Raw genomic sequence first — 27,285 nt, forward strand, 5'->3', positions numbered from 1 at the left:
TGTGCGCCGGACCCACAAAGTGAGATACGCCTAAAAACAGGCTTCATCCCGCTAAAGTAACTTGGCTACGCCCTTGTGTAGCGTGGGCGCATATTTAGGCTGGACGTATGTTGGCGCTCCCATTGATCAGCCATTCAAATATGCAAATTAAGAAAATACGGCGATACAGGAACGTAAGTGTGCCCGACGCAGGCTACAACTGGTGCGCGTAAGTTGTACGTCCGGCGTAAAGTTAAGCCCCATAAAGGAGGTGTTACCCAGCAGCAGACATGCGTCCACGACACAACGCATGCGCAGTTCGTTCAACGTACTTGTCTGGCTCACAAACCATCATTTGCATGGGGGTCATGCCTCATTTGCATGGGTTTTTGCATGGGGCAAGCCCACTTCCACCTACGCCTGGCCTGCGAAACCTACGCCACACAGACGCAGCGTTGGGAGCACTGGCTTCCTGAATTCCATCCTGCGCTGCGTCGGCATAGCGTACATTGGTTTGTGCTACTTAGGCGTAATGTGCGCCTGTTCTCTGTGAATCCGGGCCTATGAGTGGCAGCGGGTCCTGCGGGAGCTCTCCTTGCTTCGTATTGATCAAACTAAGATAGCCATGCTACACTCAGCCCAGAAGGGGGTTTGAACATGGGAATAAAAATGTCCGGCTGCTGGTATGGCTGGCAAGGGGGCAGACTCCTGCCACACACATAGCTGATTAGGGATGAGGATGGATCTGTACTTACATCACCAGGGAATATCAATGCCAGGTTGTCAATGCCAGCGAGAGTTCCTGGACTCTTGTCTTTCCGGTGTTGGAGTCTAGGGATGTTCTAGAGCGGGATATTACGCTGGAGGAGGTGCAGGGGGCGATTGGAGGCCTGCAGGGGGGTAAGACGCCGGGAGTTGATGGACTCCCATCAGAATTTTACTCGCAGCATATGGAGCTCCTGGCATCCAGGCTAACCTCCCTCTTTGCTGACTGTAAGAAGCGGGGTACCCTGCCGGATTCTATGGCCGATGCGGTTATTTTGTTGGAGCCCGGTAAGGACTCGTTGGAATGTTCCTCGTACAGGCCCATCTCCCTGTTGAATGTGGACGCTAAGATTCTTGCCAAGGTCCTTACCGCACGACTTTCAGGAGTGATCTCTGACTTGGTCCATGTGGATCAGACGGGTTTTATGCCGGGCAAGGGTAGCGACATTAATATTCGGCTATTTAAATCTCTCCATGACCCATGCATCGATTGGTTCCCGCGTTGTGGCCTCTCTGGATGCTGAAAAAAGCATTTGATTCTGTTGAAAGGGAATATCTACGGGAGGTCCTACGTAACTTCGTGTTTGGTCCTAATTTCATCCACTGGATACAAATGTTTTATGGCAGCCCAAGGGCGCGGGTCCGTACTAACGGGTGGGTTTCGGACCCCTTTCCATGGTTCAGAGGCACTCGGCAGGGGTGTCCCCTCTCTCCTGGCCTTTTTGCTCTGGCACTGGAGCCTCTGGCGATATTGGTCAGAGACTCTCGTAGGATTCGTGGACTTGTGGTGGGGAGGCTGGAGAGATGATATCCCTATACGCCGACGATGCCCTGTTGTACCCGAACAATGCGGGGCCCTCGCTCTTGGCTGCCCTTGACACGTTTGATATCTTTGGTGGTTTTTCGGAGGTCAAGATAAATTGGACAAAGTCAGTAATCTTCCCACTGGATGACCAGGCCTCTGCCCAGGCTAGCTGGTCCCCTCTGTGCTGGGTTACTGAATTTAAGTATTTGGGAGTGGTGGTGATGAGGGATGTGACCCAGTATTATGCTAGAAATGTTTTTCCCCTACTGACTGCCCTACGGGAGAAGTGTCAGGCCTGGTCTGGGCTCCCCTTGAACCTTGTTGGTTGTATCAATATATTCAAAACGATTCTGCTGCCTAAGTTTCTTTATTTGTTCCGTAATAGCCCGGTGCGGATCCCAGTTTACTTTTAGGGAGGTAGATGGGTGTATTACTTCTTTTCTTTGGGGGGGGGGGGGGGGGGGGGGACAGTCCCTAGGCTGGCCAGATCCACTCTTCAACTTCCAGTGCAATTAGGGGGGCTTGCGCTGCCTAACCTGCAGGTGTACTACTGGGCTGCTGTATTGGTGTCTGTCCACTGGTGGTTTCGGGGGGGCACGTACTAAGGCCGCGGTTTGTCTGGAGGCCGCATACCTGGGATCGTTGTTGGATCTACGTAATTTGGTGTATAGGGGGGTTCGCGCCTACGGGTCGGTGCCGGTTCCCACTGTTGCCACATACAAAATATTGGTGGTGGCTAGAAAACATTTCCCAAGGGAGAATAGATGGTCCCCGGTGCAGCCTCTTTGGGGAAACCCATCTCTGTCTCACTTCCGGACGATTCCTGACCCGCGGGTCTGGGCAGGATTCGGGGTGAAGGTCCTACGCGACATCATGCCTGATGGCGTGCTGTTGACGTTCCCGCAGCTTCAGAGGGACTTCCGTCTGCCGGGCTGGATGTTTTTCCGATACCTTCAGCTTCGGCATGCGGCCAGAGCTCCGTTCCCAGTTAGGCCCTTGCTGTGGCTGGACCCTGTTGAAGATGTTCTGTCACAAGAGGATCTGCCAAAGCCATGTTCTGTACGGGATCCTGCTCAGGAATGATACCCCAAGAGATGAGAGGCTGTGGGTTCGGTGGAGGGAGGATGTTCCTACCCTGGATAGAGAGGACTGGGAGGGTGCGTTGGAAAATTGCCCTAAGCTGGCTGTCTCGGCCCGAGATAAACTGCTGCAAGTCAAGTTGCTACATAGGGTGTACTTTACGCCAGTTAGGCTGCATAGAATATACCCAGACAGGGATCCTCACCGTCCCCACTGCTTAGTACATAGGGGTGACTTTTTGCATATGATTTGGGGATGTCCCAAGCTGCAGGCCTTTTGGAGGGAGGTATTTGAGTTGGTGAACCTTAAGCTAGATCTGTCCCTCCCTCAAACGCCAGAGCTGGGCCTTCTGGGTATACCAGACGATGAACAAAGGTCTCACCACAGCAAGCTACTTATCGCTTACCTGTTGTACTATGCTAAAAAGGCGATTTGCAAGTGGTTGTCTCCCGACCCTCCATCTGTGTCCTCCTGGTTAGCCATGATTGACGCTGCTCTGCCACTCTACAAGTTAATGTACATCAGCAGGGGTTGTCCCTGGAAATTTGACAAGATGTGGCAGGCGTGGCTGTCCCTGTAGGGGGGACTCTTTTCTCTGCCGTCTACTTCCCCCGGGGTGGGGGCCCTAGCAGTCGTCTCTGTACTCTCCCTCTCCGGTCTCCTGAAGTATGTGTTGTCTGGGTTATCTGATGGTTGGAGTGCAGTTGAGGCCCTGTTAGAATTACTGCAAGACTTTCTTGTATTTCCGTTTTTCTTTTTTGGTGTATGGTATGTTTATGTTCACAATAAAATCACCAGCAAATTACATTTTGTTAATGCAGATCTGTTGCTGACTGTGTCAGCCGTTTATTTTCACGATTATATGTACTGTCTGTACAATCATTTTTGTTCAATAAAGAACCCCTGCTTGTTAAAAAAAAAAAAAAAAAAAAAAAAAAAAGCAGCATGTGGGTAGAGAGAGTTGTGCACTGTAGATGATAGTTACTCCCCATCAGTGTAGGTGGAGGAGCCCTAAAGCCCCCTGTTCCATATTTTTTTGATTTAGTCGGGCAACCCCTGTGTAAATACAGTACTTTTTTGTAGGGGGGGGTGGTAGTGAAGGCCCTAATCCACTGCTGGATGGTGGTGGGGGGGCGCGACACTTTGATCCAGGTCGTAGCCATTTGTATCCGGTTTAGATATTTTTCCGCCTCAGGAGATGTAGCAGAGGCCCAGTAAACACTGACAGGGCATAGGGCAAGATGGGAACCCATATGGTCATGGAGGAATTTAACCACCTGTGATTAGTATCCTTGAAGGGAGGGACAGGACAATATTAGGTGGTAGAATGTTATCACTGGGTCTCCACATTTAGGGCCAGCTGGGCCATGTTCAGGTTTATATTTGGAAAGGCGAATAGGTATTAGATAGAACCTGTGGAGAATGCAAGGGTGAGTAAGGCTGTCGGAAAATTTTGGGGACACTAATTTACAGGAGGCCATTACCTCTTCCCAGTCCTCATCCGCAACATCCTCCACATCCGTCTCCCACCTGGATTTCAGTTGATAGGCCTGAACAGTGGCAGCAGGTAACATAGGGTGATTATAGAATGAGGATATTAGTTTCTTGGGGTCCTGACCTGTGACCACTTCCACCAGATATAACAATGCAAGGCTGGGGATGGAGTCGCGGAATTAGGAGTTGAGGGCATGGCGGAGTTGGAGGCAACGGAAGAACATGATTGGGCACACTAAAGTCGTCTTTGAGAGCTTGAAACAACGAGCAATCCATGGTGTATAATCAGGGACAGTCAGCAATTCAGGCAGACGTGGGTTGTCCCACAGCAGTGTGTGGGTTTAGAGTATGGGTGCCCTAGTAATTGACATAGCCAGTTGCCAAATTTTGCAGAGGTATAATATTATACGGCAGCTGTTGCCCATGTGAGGCAACTCTCGGGTGCCATATAGTAAGACTTGGAAGGGGTGGGCCACCAAGCTAGAGACTGAGGAGCATACAAGTGTAGAATTCATTTCCCTGTCTTCTTGATTGATAACTGAGAAGCAATATAATACAGGACTAGGTCGGGCAAAGCAGTGCCACAAAAGGTAGACGGGGCACTGCAGAGCTCGCCATGATAGTTTGTGTCAGAAGGGGCCCAAAATGAAATCCTCGGCTCTCTACCTCCTCATTGGCTCAGAGACCGTAGCATTGGAGACAACATCAATCACAGCCAGTGAGGAGGGGGTGAGAGTCCAGGAGCACCGGCGGGGGACCCAAAAAAAGGACGATCAGGGCCGTTCTGTACAAAACCATTGCACAAAAAACTGGCAAGCATGACATGTTTTTTTTTTTTTTTGTTTTTTTTAATAACAAAGTCATCAAAATCAGATTTGAATTAAAAATGCCCAAAAAAACAAAATCTACTAGAAAACTACTAGGAAAGAAAAGTGTATATAAAATGAGTACTTTATTCTGTTGGATGGTATGGTCAATGTCCAGGTAGTTTTCAAGTAGATTTTTTTTTTTGGACATTTTTTATTCAAATCTAATTTTTATTTGTATTCATTTTTAATGAACAAAGGAAACATGTCATACTTACCAGCTTTGTGCAATGGTTTTGCACAGAACAGCCCTAATCATCCTCATAGGGATTCCTTACTCCCAATTCTTACCTGTTAAATTACATTTTCATACAGAGCCAATAGCACATTTGCATAAGCCACTCACAATTCAATGGCATTTATACTTATAAATGCATCTCACATTCTACCAAAACGTACATAGCAATTCAATTTTTTTTTAACGATAAAACTTTATTTATGGATGAAAGCTTTCCTCAGGGTTTATTAAAAAAAGACTTACTAAATGCTTTATCTATTCTCCAACTATTTGTTCGCTCTTCCCTCTTGAACTTGTTCTGAAAAAGAAAAAAAACATGAATTGCTATGTTAAAAACATCAATAAATGATTAGCTGCACAACAGTTTATCGAACAAAATATTTTAGCAAAAGAAAATTTTAGGGTACACAACGCAATAGATTTCCCAATTTTTTGCTAAAATGTAAAGGATGAGGTTGCGCTAAGTCAGCAGATATCGGACACGTCAAGCCTTAAAACGGTGTGCTCCTGTGAAACACCAACAAACTTTAATACACTGCCACCCTGACATTTGGGTCATGCATAGGCACCACCGAAGTATGCGCTTACTTTCATACTTTGTCATTAAAAACTTTATTTTTTCGCACACAGGGGACAAAGTCACATTTACACCCAGCAGGGGTCCAAGCAATTAACCGCTTGCATTTAATCACTTGCAAGTAACCAGCCCTTGAAGCAGACTGTTAATTTGTTTCTCACCTGGCAAAGTGGACCTAATCTACAACTGTGTTTTTAGCATATCATTATCTTGCAAATAAATGGAATATTCATTTTTTTTGGGGGGGGGGCTTTGGTTGGAGTCACTGTACTATGAACTGTGCTGAATAAACCACTGCCGACATCCTTAAAGAGGTTATGACTTTGGCTGGAATACTATCATACATTATATCTCATCAGTCATGTCTATTCCACTAAACTCTATATAGTTTGTCAAGTTGTGTACCCACAATAACAAGGGAAAACATATTTTAGGTTTTTAAAAATCGGCATATAATAATAATAAAATAAAATAGAATTGGTAGGCATTATAAATCCATCGTTTACCTTGATCTCAATCCTCTGTCTATGAGGGAAAAGCTGACCAATCATTGAAAAGTCTGTTCCCACCATACTTATTGCCAAATAGAACATATCAGTTTCTGAAAAACAATAAAAAAAATGCACATGTGAAATACACCAGGCGAACGATCCACGATAGTGGCAAAAATCTATATGCAAGCATCAGCAGATTGTTAAAAATACCAAGTTACTGACCTTCCTCAGACCATGGTTTAGAGTAGTTGCTCTTTCGGAAACTAGAGTACGTAGTTGTAGAGCCTCGTTCGAATATTGGATCATTCCCTTCCACTATTGGAGCTTTACCTCTGCTTACTTCCACAGTTAAACTGCAAATAAAAAAATACTTAAATAAGGTTCACACTGTGGATCAAGAGATTTTTCTGTTAATGATCCTTTCCTGCCTTGGACAAGGCAGCAGAAGTCCAATCTCTGACAGTCTTTCTAGGTCAAGAAGTAAAAAAACAGTAAATACGTTTTTCACACAGAAAGCTTCAGTTATAATGTAAAGACAGTGCAGGGGCTAAATGGTTAGAACTGAGCACCATCTTGCAGCACTGGGGTCAATGATTCAAATCCCAAACATGGCACTATCTGCCTGGAGTTTGCATGTTCTCCCTGTGCCTGAATGGGTTTTCTGGAAGTGCACCGAATGAAAATGTGTCGAAACCAAAAATTCAGGATGCACTTGGACCAAACCAAAAATGACAGTTTAAAAAAATATACATATATACACACAGAATAATATATATATACACACAGAATAATATATATACACATACATATATATATATATATATATATATATATATATATATATATATATATATATATATATATATATATATTTTTGACACTTTAAATGAATATGAATTTATTGTCGGCCATTATCGGCACCTTTAGTGCAAGAAAAGCTCAAGAAACATAAATGCATCTCTTTAAAAATTGTATGTATGTATGTTTTCACACTGGTCCATTGCGCTTCCATTATGGTGTTAAAAATCTAGCTTGCTGCATTTTTGGACAGTTAAAGAAAAAAAGAAAAAAAAAAAACTGCACCAAAAATGCACCTTCCGTTGAAATGCACTGAAAACGCAGCAAGAACGTATAAATAACGCATCTGTTTTATATGCATTTTTTGAGCCACATGACCTATAAAACACACACCCCCTAAGCACAGTAAAAGCGTGGTAAAATTGAGGCAAAAAATAAAGAAATAAAAAAAAAATAAAAAAAAAAAATCGCAGTACAATTGTGTGTGTTTTCGGCGCTATTAACACCTTTTCATTATCAGCAAAATGCCGAACACACCATTTTCAGAAATGTCGATGCTTCTCTAGTTAGGGATCTTAGATTGCAAGCTGCTTGAGGGCAGTTGTATGAACGTACAATATGTATTGTATTTAAAGCGCTGTGTAAAATTGGTAGCACTATACAAGTAGCTATAATAAGAATATAAAATAAAAAAAAAAAAACATTTAAAGCTTCTAGTTTTTTTCCCTGCTAAAAAGGCATGTTCAATGTTTGCATGTTAAATAAAAAAATGTAATTTATTTTGAGTTTTTTGGTAAATGTATAGGTAGGAAGGGCTAAGCAAACCTTGTATACCATTTTCCAAAGCTCCAACCTATAGACGCATGGGTGCTCAACCTGTGGCTCTCCAGCTGTTGCGGAACTACAATTCCCATGAGGCATTGCAAGCCGCTGACAGGTACAAGCATGTCTCCCAAAGGCTGAGGCATTATGGGAATTGTAGTTTTGCAACAGCTGGAGAGCCACAGGTTGAGCACCCATGCGCAATGAACGGTCAATCTGAAGGGCTGTTAGTTAGGTGTGGCCATTTACTGATAAGACTAATGACGATGCCAACATCTATGCATATACAGTAACAGCAAGGGCAACAAAACCAATTTCACTGAAGGAGGCAGACAGCTGTCCCCCCAACAAGGACATCTCTATTTAATGGCTCTATTGGAAGGATAAACATGAATTTACCAAATATTCCAGGGGGTACAGGTATAAAACAGATGAGATATAGACTATCCATACTGAGCTCTCCGTTTTTCTAATTTAAGGCTAAACATTAAAATGTATTGTATGAACCTTATTTCGACCGCTTTATCCCCAATTAACAGAATATAAGATAGTTACAATCCTGAAGTTTAAGGCTTCATTTCCACTGGCGTTTTTACAGCCACGTTTTTACAGCTTAAAAACGCCTGTCCATGTTTTTTTTTTTTTTTTTTTACAAAATATATATTTTTTTTTTTTGTGAGCTGCAGCTTTAAAAATGCCGCGGTCGCGTTTTTGAGCGTTTAACGTCTGGCGTTTTTACAGCTCTACTCTGGAGCTTCAGAACGCCCTGGTCCCGCGTTTTTTTTACAGCTCAAAAACGCCCATGTGGGAATGAAGCCATAGAATAACATGGACAGGCGTTTTTAAGCTGTAAAAAACGCTCAGAAACGTGGCTGTAAAAACGCCAGTGGAAATGAGGCCTTAGTCTCTTTTTTTATTTTCTTCCTTCTATATGCTTAACCGCTTAAGAACCGGACCATTATGCAGGTCAAGGACCTTGCCCCTTCTTGCGATTCGGCACTGCGTCACTTTAACTGACAATTACACAAGTCGTGCGACGTGGCTCCCAAACAAAATTAGCGTCCTTTTTTCCCCACAAATAGAGCTTTCTTTTGATGGTATTTGATCACCTCTGCGGTTATTTTTTGCGCTATAAACTAAAATAGAGCGACAATTTAAAAAAAAAAAAAAAAAAATCAATATTTTTTACTTTTTGCTATAGTAAATAACCCCCACCAAACAAATATATATATATATATATATATATATATATATATATAATGTTTTCCTCAATTTAGGCCGATACGTATTCTTCTACATATTTTTGTAAAAAAAAAAAAAAAATACGCAATAAGCGTTTATTGATTGGTTTGCACAAAAGTTATAGCGTTTACAAAATAGGGCATAGTTTTATGGCAGTTTTTTTTTACTAGTAATGGCGGCGATCAGCGTTTTTTTTCCTGACTGCGACATTATGGCGGACACATTTTTGGGACCATTGTCATTTTCACAACGGAAAGTGCTATAAAAATGCACAGATTACTGTGAAAACGACAATGGCAGTGAAGGGGTAAACCACTAGGGGACGCTAAAGGAGTTAAGTGTGCCCTATTGTGTGTTTCTTACTGTAGGGGGGTGTGGCTGGACGTGTGATGTCACTGATCGTCATTCCATATGACAGGGAACAGACGATCAGTGACAAGCCAGAGAAGAACGGGGAAGGTGTGTTTACAGTCACCTTTTCCCGTTCTTCAGCTCCTGTGACTCGATCACTGGACACCGGCGGCGATCGGGTCTGCAGGTCCCTCGGCGCAGTCACGGAGCTTCGGATCGGGTCATGAGCGTGTGCGACCCACGGCTGGGCACTTAAAGGGCAACATACGTGATTGTGCCCAGCCGTGCCATTCTGCCGACATATATCAGTGTGAGGCGGTCCTTAAGGGATTAATGTCTTTATCCTTTCATGCTGGTGGAGGGGTAGCATGCACTTACATCACCATACTCTGGTGATGTGTGTACCTGCCCTGGGACCGCATGTCCCAAGAAGCAATGTCAATTCCTAACTGGTAGGAGTGGGTGGAAATGATATGTGTGAGCATCGCAAGAGACTGTTTAACAACCCCTGCATCACTTACACACTACCAAAACAGGCATTTTAATACAATCAGTTTCTATTATGAAGATTCCTCATTTATCCAGACTCCTCATACCTTTCCTCATCAAGAATAATGGAGCCGTCCTCTGCCACTTTCACACGAGGTGCCAGTAACTGGCTATCGTCCTCTTCTTCATCCATGTCATCATCCTCATCATTACTAATGTTTTTTACTGGTGTCCTGTGTTGGTAGAAAAACAGATAGATACATTTTAGGAAGGGTAATCTTTAAAGCCCAAGTTTACCTACAAAAAGCACAAAAGACATTGCTTACTTTCAGTGTAATGTGTCCCTTGGTGCTTTTTTTCCCCCTCTACGTCAGTAAAATAAATCTTCTAATGGCAACCCCACCCCAGCCATAACCATCCAGTAGGACAGGGTTTAACTGAACTGAGGACCTGTCACAGACTCGCTCTTATAAATACGAAAAGTAATAGTCCACTTTACAGACAAAACCCCATTCTCCTCAAATATATATTGCATAAAAAAGCCCAACAAAAAAATATATATATTCTTAGCCCATGCTTCTAGGATATGTGGGGATATCACCGTGCCTCACTGCTGCCTCTCATGAAAGATGAGCACTTGAAATCCTGTGATGGGCACATCACAATGGGGTTTTAAGTTTCAAACTTTGCAAAGAGGCACAGTAATGTCTCCTTCATCTGGTGCAAGAATTTAAATTACAACTTTTTTTCCCCCCTTTTCATACAATATGTATATGGGGGAGGGGGAAGGGCTGCAAGTTAAGCAGACATACCATTTTCATGGCAGGTCCATTTTAAGGAGGAGTTCCCGCCCAAAACACGTGTTTTTTTTTTATAGAAAGAAAGGAAGGGTTAGAAACTTTTTCAGCCACATGCGATACCACAGGAGGTGAACAGTGAAAAGGAGCACAGGTTACAATCACCTCTAAAATTAAAAATGTTTCAAATAGCAGCTGACAATACAATTGGTAAAGAGGACGGGAATGGTCGTGAACACCATGTACATAAAATGACAATACAAAATTGTTCCTCACCCACTGAGCTGAGATTCTGTAGGAGCTTTTTCACTACTTTTTGTCTCTGCAAAGGAAGACCTTTGTGAAGAAGAAAGAAGAAGTCAATGTCACAAATGAACAAAAAAAATAAAAAATAAATATATATACACACACATAATAAAAAGAAAAAAAAAGGAATTTTGGCTTGCCTATAAATGCCTTACCTTGGTGTATAGTACAGGACACAGGACAGCTAGTCATAGACCATGGGCTACATATACAGGCGACCTTCAGGTTATTGGACACTTGAAAAGAACTTTGCTAGAAACACCTTTAGTGCACACTCATAACTCCACCATGAGAATTCAGTTTTTGATTTGTTTTTAGCAAAGAAAAGATGTGACCAAGGAAAACAGAGGGGAGGGTCCTGTGCCTTCTACTGTACCCCAAGATCAGGAATATACAATTAAACTGAAATTCCCTTTAATGTAATCATACAGTACAGGTCACAAGGCTGGTAGTCACAGACCATGGAACTTCCCCAAGCAATAAACTAAGGGATGAGCAACAATGTAAAAAAAAACAGAACTGCAGACGGTTCCACAATAAACAAGGCTAAGAAACCCAAAAAATTATATATATATATATATATATATATATGAGTAGGGCTGCAACTAACAATTATTTTCATAATCGATTAGTTGGCCGATTATTGTTTCGATTAATCACGTTAAAAAAAAAAAAGGAATTTTGCGGCGATTTGCATTTTTTTTTTTTTTTTTTTGGCCAATTTGTTGTTGGGCAGATTAAAAAACACAAATTGCCGCAAAAACACATTACATGCTTTTCTGCAGCTTCTCTATTGAAGTATATTGAACCAAAAAAACAAAATGGCACCGTTTTGCGTTAAAAAAAAAAAATCCTAGCCCTTTCCAAATAGGCAGCAGCTGAAAAAAATCATGGATGTGAATGCCTCCTATAGGAAACCATGTAAATAAACTGTAGTGCGTTTCTGAAAAAAGCACCAAAAAACACAGAGGTGTGACCCAGGCTTGAGATGTTTAGTAACATAATGGCGGTTAAAAAAAAAAAAAAAAAAAAAAACTAAAATTAGTACAAAAAGAGCAAATAACTGCTACTCTAAGGGGTAAATTTTTTACTGTTGGACAGTGAAAGTAATATTTACAGTAGCGATTTGCTCTTTTTGTACTATAAAGGGCCAATTTTAGTTTTTTTTAACCCCATTATGTTACTGGCCGATTAATTGATTATAAAAATGGTAATCGATTAATTTCATAACCGATTAGTTGTTGATTAATCGCACAGTTGTTTTCGGCCCTAGATGAGAGCTTGAAGAACCTTGTGGTCAAAGCTCACATCAGATGAGGCCTAAACATCCACATTGTAAACCTGGTGAACATAGGAATAAGTTGTGGCTTTGCAAATCTGAGATACAGGCAGGGCTTTTTTTCTGGGGGAACGTGGGGGAACGCAGTTCCGGCACCTTCAGCAATGAATGTATGTAATAGCAAGGAGTGCTAGGGTGTGCTGGAGGGTCTATTGATGCTGGCTGCTATGGAATACATTTTTGTATGGAGGTCTATTGTTGCTGGGTAGGTATGTTGTTGTTGGGGTGGGTTAATTGTTACTGGGAGGGGTCTACTGTTGAGGGAGAGGTCTATTGTTGCTGGCTCCTGGAGGGTCTATTGATGTCGGCTGCTAGGGGTCTATTGTTGCTGGGGTGGTATTTTGTTGCTGGGGGTCCATTGTTGATGGGGGGGGGGTCTATTGTTACTGGGAGGGGTCTATTGTTGCTGGCTCCTGGAGGGTCTATTGATGCCAGCTGCTGGGGGTCTATAGTTGCTTGGGTGGTATTTTGTTGCTGGGGGTCCATTGTTGCTGAGGGGGTCTATTGTTGTGTGGTTGATCTATTGCTTCTGGGGTGAGGTCTATCTTTGCTGGGGGGTCTATTGTTGCTTGCTGCACTCTATTTTACTTTCTTTCTTGTTATTAACAAATTCTGTGCAAATCACTAAGTAGCACAAGATGATACTTGGTTCTGTATTCTCTAAAAAGGCTGGTACTGGGAGGTGGGTAGGGGGTAGAACCAATGGACAATGCTCAGAGGTGGGTAGGGAGCAGAAACGAAGGGTAGCGGAGAAGGGGGGAGTTCCTGCACCTATTCTCTGAGAAAAAAAGCCCTGGATACAGGTGTTTGATGCTGGAAAGCCCAAGAGACATCAACAAATTTGGTGGAATGAGCTCCTCAAGGGAAAGGAGGAACTCTGTTCCTAAGGGTATAAGCCCTGCAACCAAGTTGTCCGATTTACCTGGCAAGGGTGGGGTGGGAGGTAAGATCTACTCTACGAGAGCCTATAGGGAGAACAAAATAGTATTCCGTTTGTTGAAAAGATGCTGTAGCTCCCAAGTAGACCCTGATAGCACTGACAACACCTAATCAGTGCAGAGAAAATCCATGGCTTGTTTTAGAGCAGGACAGAGGGAACGAAAGATATCTTCATTGAAGGTGAAAAGAAGAATCCACACGTAGAAAACAAGGTCTTTGTCAATGGGAAATCTCTAATGGTCTCAAGGAAGGAAATGGGGCTCTGCAGTACAGACAGCACCAGGCTGAAATCCCAAGTTGACACAGGAGTTAAATATGAGCAACTCCCTGAAGAAAAGTCTTAATTGAGGACTGTGATTTTTTGAAAAGAATAGATAAAACAGAAACTTGTTGGGGGTACTCAGGGCTAGACGCTAGTCAAAAACAGATAGAAAAAAAGCCAGTTTACAAAAAATAGAGCATTCCCTGGAACTCAAATGTTTGTCCTTGCATCAGGCAAAGAAGTCCTTCCATGTGCAATAGTAGATCTTGCCCAAGTTAAAGGTTCACGCTCTGGGTAAAGGTAGGGATGTCTGAGTCAGATATACCCCTATTTTTCAGAACATGGGTCTTAAAAGCCATGAAATTAAAACCAGAGGCTGAGAAGCAAGGTGGAATAGGAAAAAAATGGTTTGCTTGGAAGGGGCCAAGGCTCATCCTCCAAGAGTCCGAGTATGTCTGTGTGCCAAACTGGTGAAAATATACTGCGCAAACAATAAAAGAGTGAAGAAACAAATAAAGAATGGTGTAGAAGCTGCTACATAAAAATGTGTCAAAGGAAGGTGAATGGAATGTAGCGCCAACCCGAATGTGATATAGAAAAAACACATTAAAAAAAATGGATGTTACTGAATTCATTCAAAACTGATTGAAAAGAGTCCAATGTGGTGGTAATCATTCAATGTATAAAAGAATAAAAAAGTCCAATGTCCTAAACAAAGTAGTGAAGGCTGGTCTAGTCCAAGGACCTAGATCTAATCCAAAGAAAGCAAATTCATCAAATCAATATTGCTCTTCTATTGGGTCACAGCAGGCTAATGAATAAGACATGCGCTGGAGACATCAATCCTCTCAAATGTAGTAATAATGGGTACCCTTACCGCAACTGATAGACTCGTATTGCTGTTTTTTTTAAAATGTGTATTAATGTGCATAACGAATCCAAAGTAAGATGGAAAAATCTCCAAAAGGCATCAAATTACAGATTAGACATTCTTATAACAAGTCAAAAAAAGTTCGATTTTATTTCCATCATTTACACTTTCAAAATTACAGAAAAAAAAAAAATGGCGTCTGCAAAAGTTTGGGCACCCTGCAGAATTTATAGCATGCACTGCCCCCTTTGCAAAGCTGAGACCTGCCAGTGTCATGGATTGTTCTCAATCATCGTCTGGGAAGACCAGGTGATGTCAATCTCAAAGGTTTTAAATGCCCAGACTCATCTGACCTTGCCCCAACAATCAGCACCATGGGTTCTTCTAAGCAGTTGTCTAGAAAACTGAAAATAGTTGACGCTCACAAAGCTGGAGAAGGCTATAAGAAGATAGCAAAGCGTTTTCAGATGTCAATATCCTCTGTTCAGAATGTAATTCAGAAATGGCAGTCATCAGGAACAGTGGAAGTTAAAGCAAGATCTGGAAGACCAAGAAAAATATCAGACAGAACAGCTCGCAGGATTGTGAGAAAAGCAATTCAAAACCCACGTTTGACTGCACGATCCCTCCAGAAAGATCTGGCAGACACTGGAGTTGTGGTACACTATTCCACTATAAAGAGATACTTGTACAAATATGGTCTTCATGGAAGAGTCATCAGAAGAAAACCTCTTCTACGTCCTCACCACAAAAATCAGCGTTTGAACTTTGCAAATGAACATATAGACAAGCCTGATGCATTTTGGAAAAACAAGTTCTGTGGACCGATGAGGTTAAAATAGAACTTTTTGGCCGGAATGAGCAAAGGTACGTTTGGAGAAGAAAGGGCACAGAATTTTATGAAAAGAACCTCTGTCCAACTGTTAAGCATGGGGGTGGATCAATCATGCTTTGGGGTTGTATTGCAGCCAGTGCCACAGGGAACATGGATTCAATAAAATTTCAGCAAATTTTAGATGGTACTTGATGCCATCTGTGAAAAAGCTGAAGTTAAAGAGAGGATGGCTTCTACAAATGATCCTAAACACACCTCAAAATCCACAGGGGATTACATCAAGAGGCATAAACTGAAGGTTTTGCCATGGCCTTCACAATCTCCTGACCTCAACATAATTGAAAATCTATGGATTTTGTGAACACCCAAGGTGCAGATGGAGAGCCTGTATGGGAGTGGTACAAATTGGAAGTGCTGGTATTTCACCACAAAGTGTAGAAAGCATTGGTGTGGAGGGAAGATGGGGATATGTAGAAAGGCATCTGGTATGTTTACAAATTCTAGAAAAAAAACATATTTGGGAGAAGCAAGGATAGATCTTTTGCAAATTCCATCTTAAATTTTAGTTCACAAAGAAACTGTTCAGAGACTTTAAATCCAACCATTAGGTTGATATAATCTTTTCCAAAAAGGAACTGGTACAACCAAACCCCTGTGACTGAAGCTGTCAAAAAGCAGCTAGTAAATTTGAGCCAATGCTGGCAGATTGTAGAGTAGGAAGCAAAAGAGGTTCGGGACGTCTTGGACCAAGACCAGCACAAATGCCAATAGGTGTTCCGCCTCTTAGAAAAGTGAGGACGCCCCATCATTACAAGGTGAGTTTTTGGGTAGACTTGGTAACCAAAGTGTTAAGCCTTGGTTTTGATGTTGACTCCTGGGAGAGCAAAAAGGCCCCTTTCACCGAGTAGAAGTAGTCGTCATGGGAGTAGGGGGCTTTTTCTTATGGGGTGGGAAAACCTTTTCCCCCATGACTTCTTTGAGGAATTTATCAATTAATTTTTAACACAGCCATTCATCATCAGAGGGCATACATAAAATGTGCGTTTTACAAGCAGGGTCAGCAAAATCAAGCTATTAACCCCAAAAATTCTTCAAATGTGCAGAGAGAAAAGATGCATTCTAGAAAGTCCGCGAATTACAGTATGTTACATCTAGGAGCATCTACACAGAATAATAAGGGTAAGGGCATCAACTTCAGTTGTTCCAAGAGAATACGGTTACGAAAATAACTCAATGCCGTCTGTTCATCTGTCTTGTTCAATTTGCAGTAGTTTGGAAATCAGACATGGCGATAACAGTCGGCAGCAGGGCTGGACCTGCAAGTGCCAATGAAGCCTTTAAAATGCCTATTAACAAAATCCTTAAAGAGGGACTATAGGAACCAGAAAGTGTTTATCGAGGACTGAAATGGCCAAATCTACTACTGGGAAAGCTCCTTTCTTCTTATACTCTTTTTTTCCATTGGATGAATTTCCACAAAAAGCTTAAAAAGGAGAAATGCAATTAAAAAAAAAAAAAAATTAAATGCACATTTTTTTTTTTAACCTGCAAAAAAAAGTGTATTTATAATTTTTTGATGCCAGAGCTTGTAAAAAAATGGCATCGGTGTTCCGCTGATTGCTGGTGCAAATCAGGTCTCCTGTAGAGATGGGCTTGGGTGTGTTCTGGACAGTAGTCTCAACCCACCTGCCCGATACCGCCAGGAAGCCGACACTGCACATCGCTAATCACATGCAGCAAGACATTTCCCGATCTGTGCAGCTGCAAACCGGGAAATGTTGCACTGCCTGTGATTAGCGGTGTGTGCAATGTTGGCTTCCTGTCGGGATCGGGCAGGTGAGATGAACTAGGATCCTTAACACACCCGAGCCCATCGCTACTTTACTGCAGACCTGTCAGTGCATCTGCTTGCTCGTACCTCGTTTAAAAAAAAGAAAAATCTGTAAGGTGAACTTACACAGGTTCCCCTCCTCGCCACCCCCCAGTCCCACTGACCTGTACCACTGCAATCTCTGGTTCCAAGCCCCAGTAAATCCACGTCAGTAGCCAGGGAGCTTAGAAATCCTCTCTCCTTCTTTGAGTCTTCTCCATAGCTGGCAGGACGGCTATGCGGCTGCCGATTGGTCGCACCTCCCATGTGACAGCGTTGACCAAATAGAATGCTCCGAACGTCTCTCCTGACGGGGACATTTTGGACATTCAGCAGAGAGGATTTCTAAGCCCCGGGCTCCTGCCGCAGATATACCAGGCAGAATCGGAGTTAGTGGCGGTCCAGGTCAGCGATACCAGGGCGAGGAGTGGGACCTGTCTAAGTTCACCTTACAGAGTTTTCTGTAACAATGAACTTACCCTTTAAGGATTTAAGACCATGTTAAATCACTATTATATTAATACAAAAATATGTTTTAGTAACAGGGTATTGTAAAAGTTTTGGGCAGAGTTCTACCTAAACTCCACAGTGTTACAGATTCCAAACACACGTACAAATGAACTTACATCTGGGGTTTAAAAACTATAAAATGCATTAAGATAATAAACACATTTCACCAATCTACTGTAAATCTGCGTGTTTAAATTTACTACAAAGCACAAGAGATCACACAGTTGTCTTCAACAGGCAATGAGCAACACTTACTTCATAGGGTTACTTTCAGGAATGAAGTATATGAAATCTCTCATCACCATCTTGGATCGTTCTAGCTCTCCTATGTTGCTTATAACTGGATGCTTTGACTTCCATTCTTTCTGCATAGAATAAAACCAGCACTATTAAATATAAATATTTTATTTTTCTAAGTTTATAACTCATTAAAAAGTCTTACTAAAGGAAACGTATCAGTTAAAGCAGAACTAAAGTTCCACTGTTACATACAAGTATTACAAAACATGTATGCAACGTCTCTTCTAAAGAAAAATGCATTTATCTGTCCGCTCACAGTGATCCCTGGAATGTAAACAAAGCTGTGCATGCGCAGCTCAGCTTACAGCAGCCGGCTTAATCCCTGTATGCCAGAATGACTAGCTCTTGTGCATGTACAAGAGTGATGTCATCCCACGCCGACCAACAAAGAGGGCCAAAAACTGGCACATAGAAGATGCCGGCGCTGACAAGGGACGGGATCTATGAAACAAAGTATCATTCCCTTTAGTTTAGCTTTAAACAATAGCTGTATTTTCGGGGGTTTTAAGTAGCCCTCAGGTCAAAAATATATAAAAAATTAAATAAAATGGGCTTAAAAAAATAAGTGCTAAATGTAAACAGGTTAAATGGCCTTCACATGCATGCCCTTTGCTTCCTTAAAGCCCGGTACACACGATCAGTCCATCCGATGAAACCAGTCTGAAGGACTGTTGTCCTAGGTCAACTGATTAAGCTGACTGATGGTCCGTCGTGCGTACACACCATCAGTTAAAAAACAGCTCGTGTCAGAATGCGGTGACGTAAAACACAACAACGTGCTGAAAAAAACGAAGTTCAATGCTTCCAAGCATGCGTTGACTTGATTCTGAGCATGCGCAGGTTTTTAACCGATGCTTTTGCATACTAACAATCGGTTTTGACCTATCGGTTACCAATCCATAGGTTACATTTTAAAGCAAGTTCTCATTTTTTTAACCTAAGGTTTGGACTGATGAAAACGGTCCATCAGACCGTTTTCATAGGTTTAACCTATCGTGTGTACGAGGCTTAAAAGTGGTTAAAAAAAGTCAAGGATGGAGAAATCCGCCCTGCCAACTACTGTAGTTAGACAGATACTGCACCCACGGCGGCCTAAATACCCATGCAGTCGCTGTTCGGCCAATAAGTACTCCCGACTTTTTTCAAACTGACTTTTGTTGAGCCAAGTGTTGCCCACGGCTTAAAATTTAGCAGATTCAGCAGGAATCGGCCACAATTTCAGCCATGTATAGCCAGCTTTCGATAAACTGAAAATGAGCCTTACACTTGGCTAATAGAAGGAAAAAAAAAATTATGATACTCACTCTCTCCTTCTTTATTTCATCTTTAAGCAATTCTCGTAATTTTTGGGCTCTTCGAAGGCGTACTTTCTCCAGGTTACCAGTAGCAACAAGCATTTTAGGTGGACTTTTTTTACATTCGTTGGGAGACGATTTCTGGGAGGGCCTCTCTTTGAGAGGAGTGAACTCTTCCTTCTGTGTAAATTCCACACTTTTTACAGGACTCAGCTCAGAGTGTTTAAGGGACGCTTTCTTGAATGGAGAAAATTGGGGAACCTGAGGAATTGGAGTTCTCTTTTCCGGGAGCGTCACGTGTTGTCCCTGAGGTGCACTGTTAGAACCTTGTGGGGAGTTTGGTACCTTGGCCTTCTCAGGTGGAGACACTTCATCCTTACATGGGACACTACTGACAGGTAAACTTGGGGGGCTTTCCACTTGCAGAGGTTTCTGAGAAGGGGCAACGGGAGCGGAAGTGGAAACTCGTGGTTTTGCAATGTTAGGCAAAGTGGAGATTCTTTTTCTCCTTTGAAGAGGTGCAGCAGCTGGCTTGCTTGGTTCATTTTCACTGACGGTTGCAGCAGTCGTTTCAGGTCTGCAAAAAAATAAATACATAAAGAAATTTCAAAAACTAAAATTGTAAATAACTTAATTTTCATTCCATAAATGTTTTCCTTGTTTGGCAAAAAAAACACAAGATCCAGGTAGCCAATACAATCAATAGGTGCTGCACATACCCAAGTCATATAATATACAAGAGATACAAAAACATTAAATACGTTTTTACACACATCTAATATACAATATGTATTGATATTTTCAGGGCTGTCATTACTGTTTTTCCCCCACAGTATTTGTCAGATTAAAGCGGTGTTCCAGACACAATTTTTTTTTTTCTTTTTTAAAAGTCAGCAGCTACAAACACTGTAGGGTAGCTGCTGATTATTAATAAGGACACTTACCTGTCCTGGGCGCCCGCAAAGTCGCCCCCTCCCCCCCCCCCCGAGGCCGATCCGTCCTTCGGTTGTGTCCCGGCGCCACCATCCTCACCAAGACCCCTTTTACACGGAAGCGTTTTTACAGAGTTTTAGCGTTAAAAATATCGCTCTTAAAACGCTCTCCATGCATCTTAATGGACCCTTTTACACAGAGTCCTGCAAGCAGCATCTTTGGAGCAGCTTTTGAGCGCTGAAAAAAAAAAAAACGCTCCAAAAACTCCCCTCTCCATTGAAATCAATTGAAAAGCGCTGTAAAAAAGCCTTACCCTTTCACACCTAGGCACTGCAAAAACACCCTAAAACTTTAGGGTCTTAGCGGTGCTTTACCAGCACATTGGGATTGCAGATAAGGCTTTGCTCGAATAACTCTGTAATAACGCTTGAAAAACGCCCCAGTGTGAAAGGGGCCTTAGCGGTGCTAAACCAGCACATTGGGATTGCAGATGAGGCTTCGCTCGAATAACGCTGTAAGAACGCTCGAAAAACGCTCGAAAAACAAAAAACACCCCAGTGTGAAAGGGGCCTAAGGGAAACAGGCAGAGGAGCCTTGCGGCTTCACTGCCGGTTTCCTACTGTGCATGCACGCAACGCTTTGTGAATGGGCGGCTGTCTTCTGGGACACACCGGTCCCAGAAGACAGCACACCCCATTCCCCAGAAGACAATGCAAGGAGGAAGAATACTGCGGAATAGGAAGATCTGCCTAGCAACAACCATTTCTGGTAAGTAAAATATATATATATATATATATATATATATATATTTTTTTTTTAGAGACTTAATGTAATTTATTTTATTTTTTTTATGGTGGACCTCCACTTTAAAGACCAACATCCTTAACCACTTGAAGACCAGGCCTTTTCTGGAACATTTTGTTTACAAGTTCAAATTAGTATTTTTTGCTAGGAAACCCCAAACATCATATAGTTTTGTCTTTTAGCAAAGACCCTAGAGAATAAAATGGTGATCGTTGCAATATTTTATGTCACTTGGTATTTACGCAGCAGTCTTTTTTTTTTTTCCATGAATTCGAAAAAAAAAAAAAAAAAAGGAAAATGTTATCAAATAAATACTTACCGTAATTTTCTTTTCCTGATGCCAAGACATGGCAGCATACATATGATATAGCCCCGCCCCTATATCCACCCACAGGACTCGTTTAACTCTCTATAAAAGTCTGACTGAGAGCTACCTCCCCCATTCTCCGTATAAAGTACAAAGATCAGAGGGAGGGTTCGTATGCTGCCATGTCTTGGCATCAGGAAAGGAAAATTACGGAAAGTATTTGATACAATTTTCCCTTTTCCTGACGCTAGACATGGCAGCATTACATATGATAAATGATGAGCTTTTGAGAGGGAGGGTTTAATGCTGTAAACTTAATCTTTATTCAACAAAAAGACATAGAAGCTTGGATAGACTTCGTCCCAAACTCTACTGTAGTAAGAGCTGCTGGATCCACCCTGTAGTGTTTTAAGAACATATAATGTGATGACCAGCTAGCCTCTTTGCAGGCTGTCTTCAGAGACAACCCTGCCTGTGCCGTCCAAGAAGATGACATCACCCTGGTTGAGTGATGAGCTCTAACCACCTCTGGAGGATCCTTCCTGGCTCTACATGCCCAGTAAAAAATGTCACTATTCGGGCCGAGATGGTTCTGGCCGAAGCCCCTTACGCTTTAAATCTTCATGATTCTGAATGTAGAAGTAGCCCGCGATAGGCTTTGAGGACTTTTGGAATGTCCGACTTGTGCAGATCAGCATCTGATTCCGCTGGCAAGGCTGGAAGCACCCATTCACTGGAAAGACGAAGTATGGATGCCACTATTTGGAAAAAAATGATCCAATGGTCTCAGCACAACCCTGTCTGGGAAGAACATGGAATAAAGTTCTGCCGCCCCAAATTTTTGGAGTTGACACACTTTCCCCCGAAATCATGGCGAATAGAAAGGCCGATTTTAAGGAGATCTCCCATAAAGAACAGTCTTCTGTCAAGAGTACAATGAGGGTTTGCTAGAAAATTGAGGATTACTGCCAGGTTCCATCGAGGGAACCTATTTCTCTTGGGAGGGCGTCCAAGTACCTCTCATGAAGTGATCCATCAGCAGGTTTGCTGCCCATTTCTTTTGGGTAAAAGCAAAGATGGGCCCCAAACCCAATTCAGATTGTAGAAAAAAAGGACAGGATTTGAGATAAATTTGGGTCACGAGGGTCAAACTGATGTCCAGCTGCAAAGCTTGTGAACCCAATCCATATTATGGAGTAGATAGCATTGATTGACCCTTTCATAGAACTCCGTAAAGTTCTAATCCCCTCTGGAAGACATCCTAACTCTTGTAACCTCTGCCTTACAATTTCCAGGCTGCCAAGGTTAGCGGTGATGGTTGCAGATGTAGTGCATCTTCCTCAGACAAGAGGAGATGAGGGGTCACCGGCAGAGTGATCGGTGTGCACTAGAGGTAGACCGATATGGGTTTTTCTCTGGCCGATGCCAATATTTGGAAATCGGGGCGGCCGATGGCCGATATGTGTGGCCGATATTTTAGGCCGATTTTTTTTATTTTTTTCCCCTCATCTCAAAAAACCTAGGGTGGAGAGGTGGGGAGGAGATAATTGTTTAGGGTGGAAGGGTGGGGTGCACCCTGTCAGTGTCACATCAGTGCCCACCAGTGCAGCCCATCAGTGCCACCTCATTAGTGCCCACCAGTGCAGCCCATCAGTGCCACCTCATTAGTGCCCACCAGTGCAGCCTATCAGTGTCCATCAGTGCCACCTCATTAGTGCCCACCAGTGCAGCCTATCAGTGTCCATCAGTGCCACCTCATTAGTGCCCACCAGTGCAGCCTATCAGTGTCCATCAGTGCCACCTCATTGGTGTCTATCAGTGCCACCTCATCAATGCCCACCAATTCACTAGTGCATCCCATCATTGCCCACCTGTGCATCTCACCAGCGCATCACCACATCAGTGCATCTCACCAGCGCATCGCCACATCAGTGCCAACCAGCGCATCGCCACATCAGTGCCCACCAGTACAGCATAATGTCATTTACTGCCACAGTGCCACCTCATCAATGCCCACCAGCGGAGCGCTCCAGGCATCTCCTAGCACAAGAAAGCTCCATTGTCCCTGGTCCTGAGTGCTGCCCCGCCTCTGCCTACAATCCCCAGAATGCAGAGCGGGCCTGTAACAGCCAATCAGAGGCGGCCGCTGCCGACATCCTCACTCTGAAAAGAAAGGTCCCCTGACGTGCTGCGCGCCCTGCCTCTGCCTACAAATTCCAGAATGCAGCGTGGGCCGGTAACTGCCGGCCCGCGCTGCATTCTGGACTTTGTAGGAAGAGGCAAGGCGCACAGCAGGTCAGGGGACGTTTTTTTTTACAGTGGAGGATGTCGGCAGCGGCCGCCGATTGGCTGTTACGGGCCTTCTGGTTGGCTGCCGCGCTGGGTGTACCAAGATGGCCGCGGCTCCGGAGCTAGGCCGAAGCCGCGGCCTTTCCTGATGCTGTGACCGCGGCGGCAATCCACGGATTGCCGCCGCGGTCACAGCATCAGGAAAGGCCGGGGCTTCGGCCTAGCTCCGGAGCCGTGGCACCGCTAACAGCCATGTTAAATATCGGCCTAATTTTGGATAAAAATCGGCCGATGCCGATTTCTCCAAAACGGCCAAATATCGGCCGATATATCGGCCGATATATCGGCCTGCCGATAGTGTGCACACGCCGATACCTATTGCCAAAGAGACCCATGGTCTGTGAGGCACATAAGGAAAACCTGTGATGAATGTCAAAAATCTCATCAGGAATTTCGGGATTAAAGAAATTGGAGGGAAAGTATAGGCCAGTTGCCCAATCCAAGGATTGGTAAAGGCATCTGTTCCCTCCACTAATGGATGAGGGTAGCGTGAGAGGAATCGGTTCCCCTTGTAAAACAAATCCAATAAAAAAAAAAATGTAAGAATAACATTTCTTAAAAAAAAAAAATTTAGGCCAAAATGTATTGTGCTACATGTTTTTGGTAACAAAAAAAAAAATCCAATTAGTTTGCAGGGATAAAAAAATTAAAAAGAGAGAACAGCTACATAGAGAGCCTTGTGTCGCTCAGCCAATCAGCAGATCCTGGCCATAAATTATTGGCTGGGACCAGCTGATCAGCTTGTGCTGTAGTAAATGACAGCACAACCAGGGCAGTGGGCATGTGTGCCTCCTACCCAGAAATGCTGGATAGCGTTTTGCTCTTCCAGCATAAAATCAGATATGCTGGTTGTACCCAAGCTGTTGATCAACATGCATACAATCAACCAGCCCACACATGGTTCGAATCTTGGCCGGTTCTGCCTATGGCCTGCTTAAAGCCTAGTACACACGGGCTGAATGTCAGGCAGCATCCAGCCGGTGGCGGAGAAACTGGCCAACATTCAGCTTGTGTGTACAGAAGCCAGACGTCTAGCTGGCTTGTCGAAGGAGCATGACCAAAAAAGGTTTGCATCCGATCAGGTGGACTATCTCCCTGTCAGAACACAATAGCTCAGTGGGGAGATTGTTGTACTAACATTGGGCTGTTAGTACAGCAGCTCCTCCTGAGCGGTTCAGCTTTTCTTTATTTTTTTTCATTCAGCCCACTGGGTTGAACACCAAAAAACGCAGTGTGTAGTATTTAGACATACTTCTATGGTATCCCCGAGTACAGAGAGCTAGCTGAATATATTGTTGGATGCAGTTTTTACCAGGCTGTCACTGCGTTTGCAAAACCCGTCACTGAATTCACACTTTTTGTTATTTGTGATCAGTACACAGCGGCTCAGTATGGGAAGCAAGTGGAGATCTCAGTGGGGGTGAAGAGCCACTTTCATTGAAGTTGTCCTCCCCTCCACCCTCTTTAACCCCTTCAATACAGGGCTTTTATACCACCTCCATACCGGGCCTATTCTGGCACTTCTCTCCTACATGTACAAATCATCATTCTTTTGCTGGAAAATTACTCAGAACCCCCAAACATTATATGTTTTTTTTTAGCAGACACCCTAGGGAATAAAATGACGGTCATTGCAACTTTTTATCTTGCACAGTATTTGCGCAATAATTTGGGGGGGGGGAAAAACGGTTTCATAAATTAAAAAAAAAACAACAAAAACAGTAAAGTTAGCCCAATTGTTTTGTAAAATATGAAAGATGATGTTACGCCAAGTAAATAGATACCTAACATGTCACACTTTAAAATTGCGCACACTCATGGAATGGCGCCAAACTTTGGTGCTTAAAAATCTCAATAGGCAACGCTTTGAAAATGTTACAGGTTACCAGAGTTACAGAGGAGGTCTAGTGCTAGAATTGTTGCTCCCGCTCTAACGCACGCGCCCTCACATATGTGGTTTGAATGGCGTTTACATATGTGGGCGGGACTTATGTGTGTGCGTTCGCTTCTGAGCGCGAGCAACCGGGAACAGGGGCGTTTTAAAAAATGTTATTTTACTTAAAGGAGTTCTCTGACCTAAAACTTTTAACCCCCGCTGTGCCCGGGCTGTAAAAAAATAGAAAATAAACTTTCACTTACCTGCCTACGATCCCCCGTTGTTCCAATATCGCCGTCCCGTTCTCCGGTCCCGGGCCCCTTCCGCTTCCTGTGTGTCGGTGACTCATAGTGCGCTCAGCCTATCAGCGGCCGCAGCAATGTCCCGTCGCGGCCACTGATAGGCTGAGCGCACTATGAGTCACCGACACACAGGAAGCGGAAGAGACCGGGACCGGAGAACGGGACGGCGATATCGGAACAACGGGGGATCGTAGGCAGGTAAGTGAAAGTTTATTTTCTATTTTTTTACAGCCCGGGCACAGCGGGGGTTAAAAGTTTTAGGTCAGAGAACTCCTTTAATTTTTTTTATTTAAAAAAAAAAAAATTTGATCACTTTTATTCCTATTACAAGGAATGTAAACATCCCTTGTAGTAGGAATGGAGTGTGACAGGTCCTCTTTATGGAGAGATCCGGGGTCAATAGGACCCCACATCTCTCCTCCAGGCTGGAAAAAAAAAAAAAACACTATTCTCATGCTTACTTGCCGCTATCGCGGCTTTGTGTACTTCTGGGATCCCGGGTGTGGCGTCATCACTTCGCGCCCGGGCCTCAGATGGTCATGTCTCCAGTCATCTCTATGCTCGTCATGTGACATGACACCTGACGATTCTTTCTCCGGGCCCTCGATGCTGCCTATAAGAACGATCAAGCAGCGGAACTGTCGCTATGATCGTTCTTATCGTGTGCAGAATCGCCGGCAGAAGAGAAGGATAGCTGCAGGCATCATTCAGATATGCCCCCCCCCCCCCCACAAAGCCCAGGCCGTCATATGACATCCACCCAGGATGGTAGATCCCATCTGTGGACATCATATTACTATGGCTTGGTATTGAAGTGGTTAAGCAATTATCATTGTTTTTTTTTTTGTTTTTTTTAAAGACCTCATTTGCGCTCTTCTCACCTAGGCATGTGCACAAATGTGCCATAGATCTCAGATCCGGATAGTGAGAGCCATGGGGCACATGTGCATGCCCCTAAGTACCCGCTATCTATGCAAAGAGCTGGAGCACCCCCTTGTCTTTGGGCATGTGTGGCATTTCCACGGGGCGCACACAGATGGGCTGATGGGTTCTAGCAGGACCTGAAGACCAAGCAGATCCTGTGGACAAATCTGCGCACGCGCCATAACGAGGCAGACTTAAAGCGGGGGTTCACCCCCAAAAAAAATTTTAACATTACATTCAGCCGAGTTGTCAGAATGACATTAGGCTGTTTTTTTTTTTATTTCATTGCCGTACATACCGTATTTTCACCGCCGCTTCCGGGTATGTAATTTGCGGGACTTGGTCGTTCCTAATTGATTGACATCCTTCCGACCGGCGCATACAGCGCGTCACGAGTTGCCGAAAGAAGCCGAACGTCGCTGCGCAGGCGCCGTATAGAGCCGACTCGCAGTCCGGCATCTTTCGG

General features: G+C 43.5%; 1 protein-coding gene across 5 annotated transcripts in view; it reads right to left on the reverse strand.

Annotated features, from left to right (window-relative positions):
* Positions 1–27,285, reverse strand: part of BDP1 (B double prime 1, subunit of RNA polymerase III transcription initiation factor IIIB) — a 135,524-nt gene that overhangs the window by 107,381 nt on the left and 858 nt on the right. For all 5 annotated transcript variants that reach the window (XM_040341500.1, XM_040341494.1, XM_040341486.1 and 2 more), the window contains exons 2-8: positions 19,334–19,901; positions 17,985–18,094; positions 11,074–11,133; positions 10,108–10,233; positions 6,521–6,651; positions 6,311–6,405; positions 5,471–5,525 (exon numbers count right to left, since the gene is read on the reverse strand). In XM_040341500.1, the coding sequence (XP_040197434.1) occupies positions 5,471–5,525; positions 6,311–6,405; positions 6,521–6,651; positions 10,108–10,233; positions 11,074–11,133; positions 17,985–18,094; positions 19,334–19,901 (1,145 nt within the window). The remainder of the gene's footprint in view (positions 1–5,470; positions 5,526–6,310; positions 6,406–6,520; positions 6,652–10,107; positions 10,234–11,073; positions 11,134–17,984; positions 18,095–19,333; positions 19,902–27,285) is intronic.

Source organism: Rana temporaria, chromosome 1, assembly GCF_905171775.1.
Source record: "Rana temporaria chromosome 1, aRanTem1.1, whole genome shotgun sequence".
In the NCBI taxonomy this organism is placed as follows: domain Eukaryota; kingdom Metazoa; phylum Chordata; class Amphibia; order Anura; family Ranidae; genus Rana; species Rana temporaria.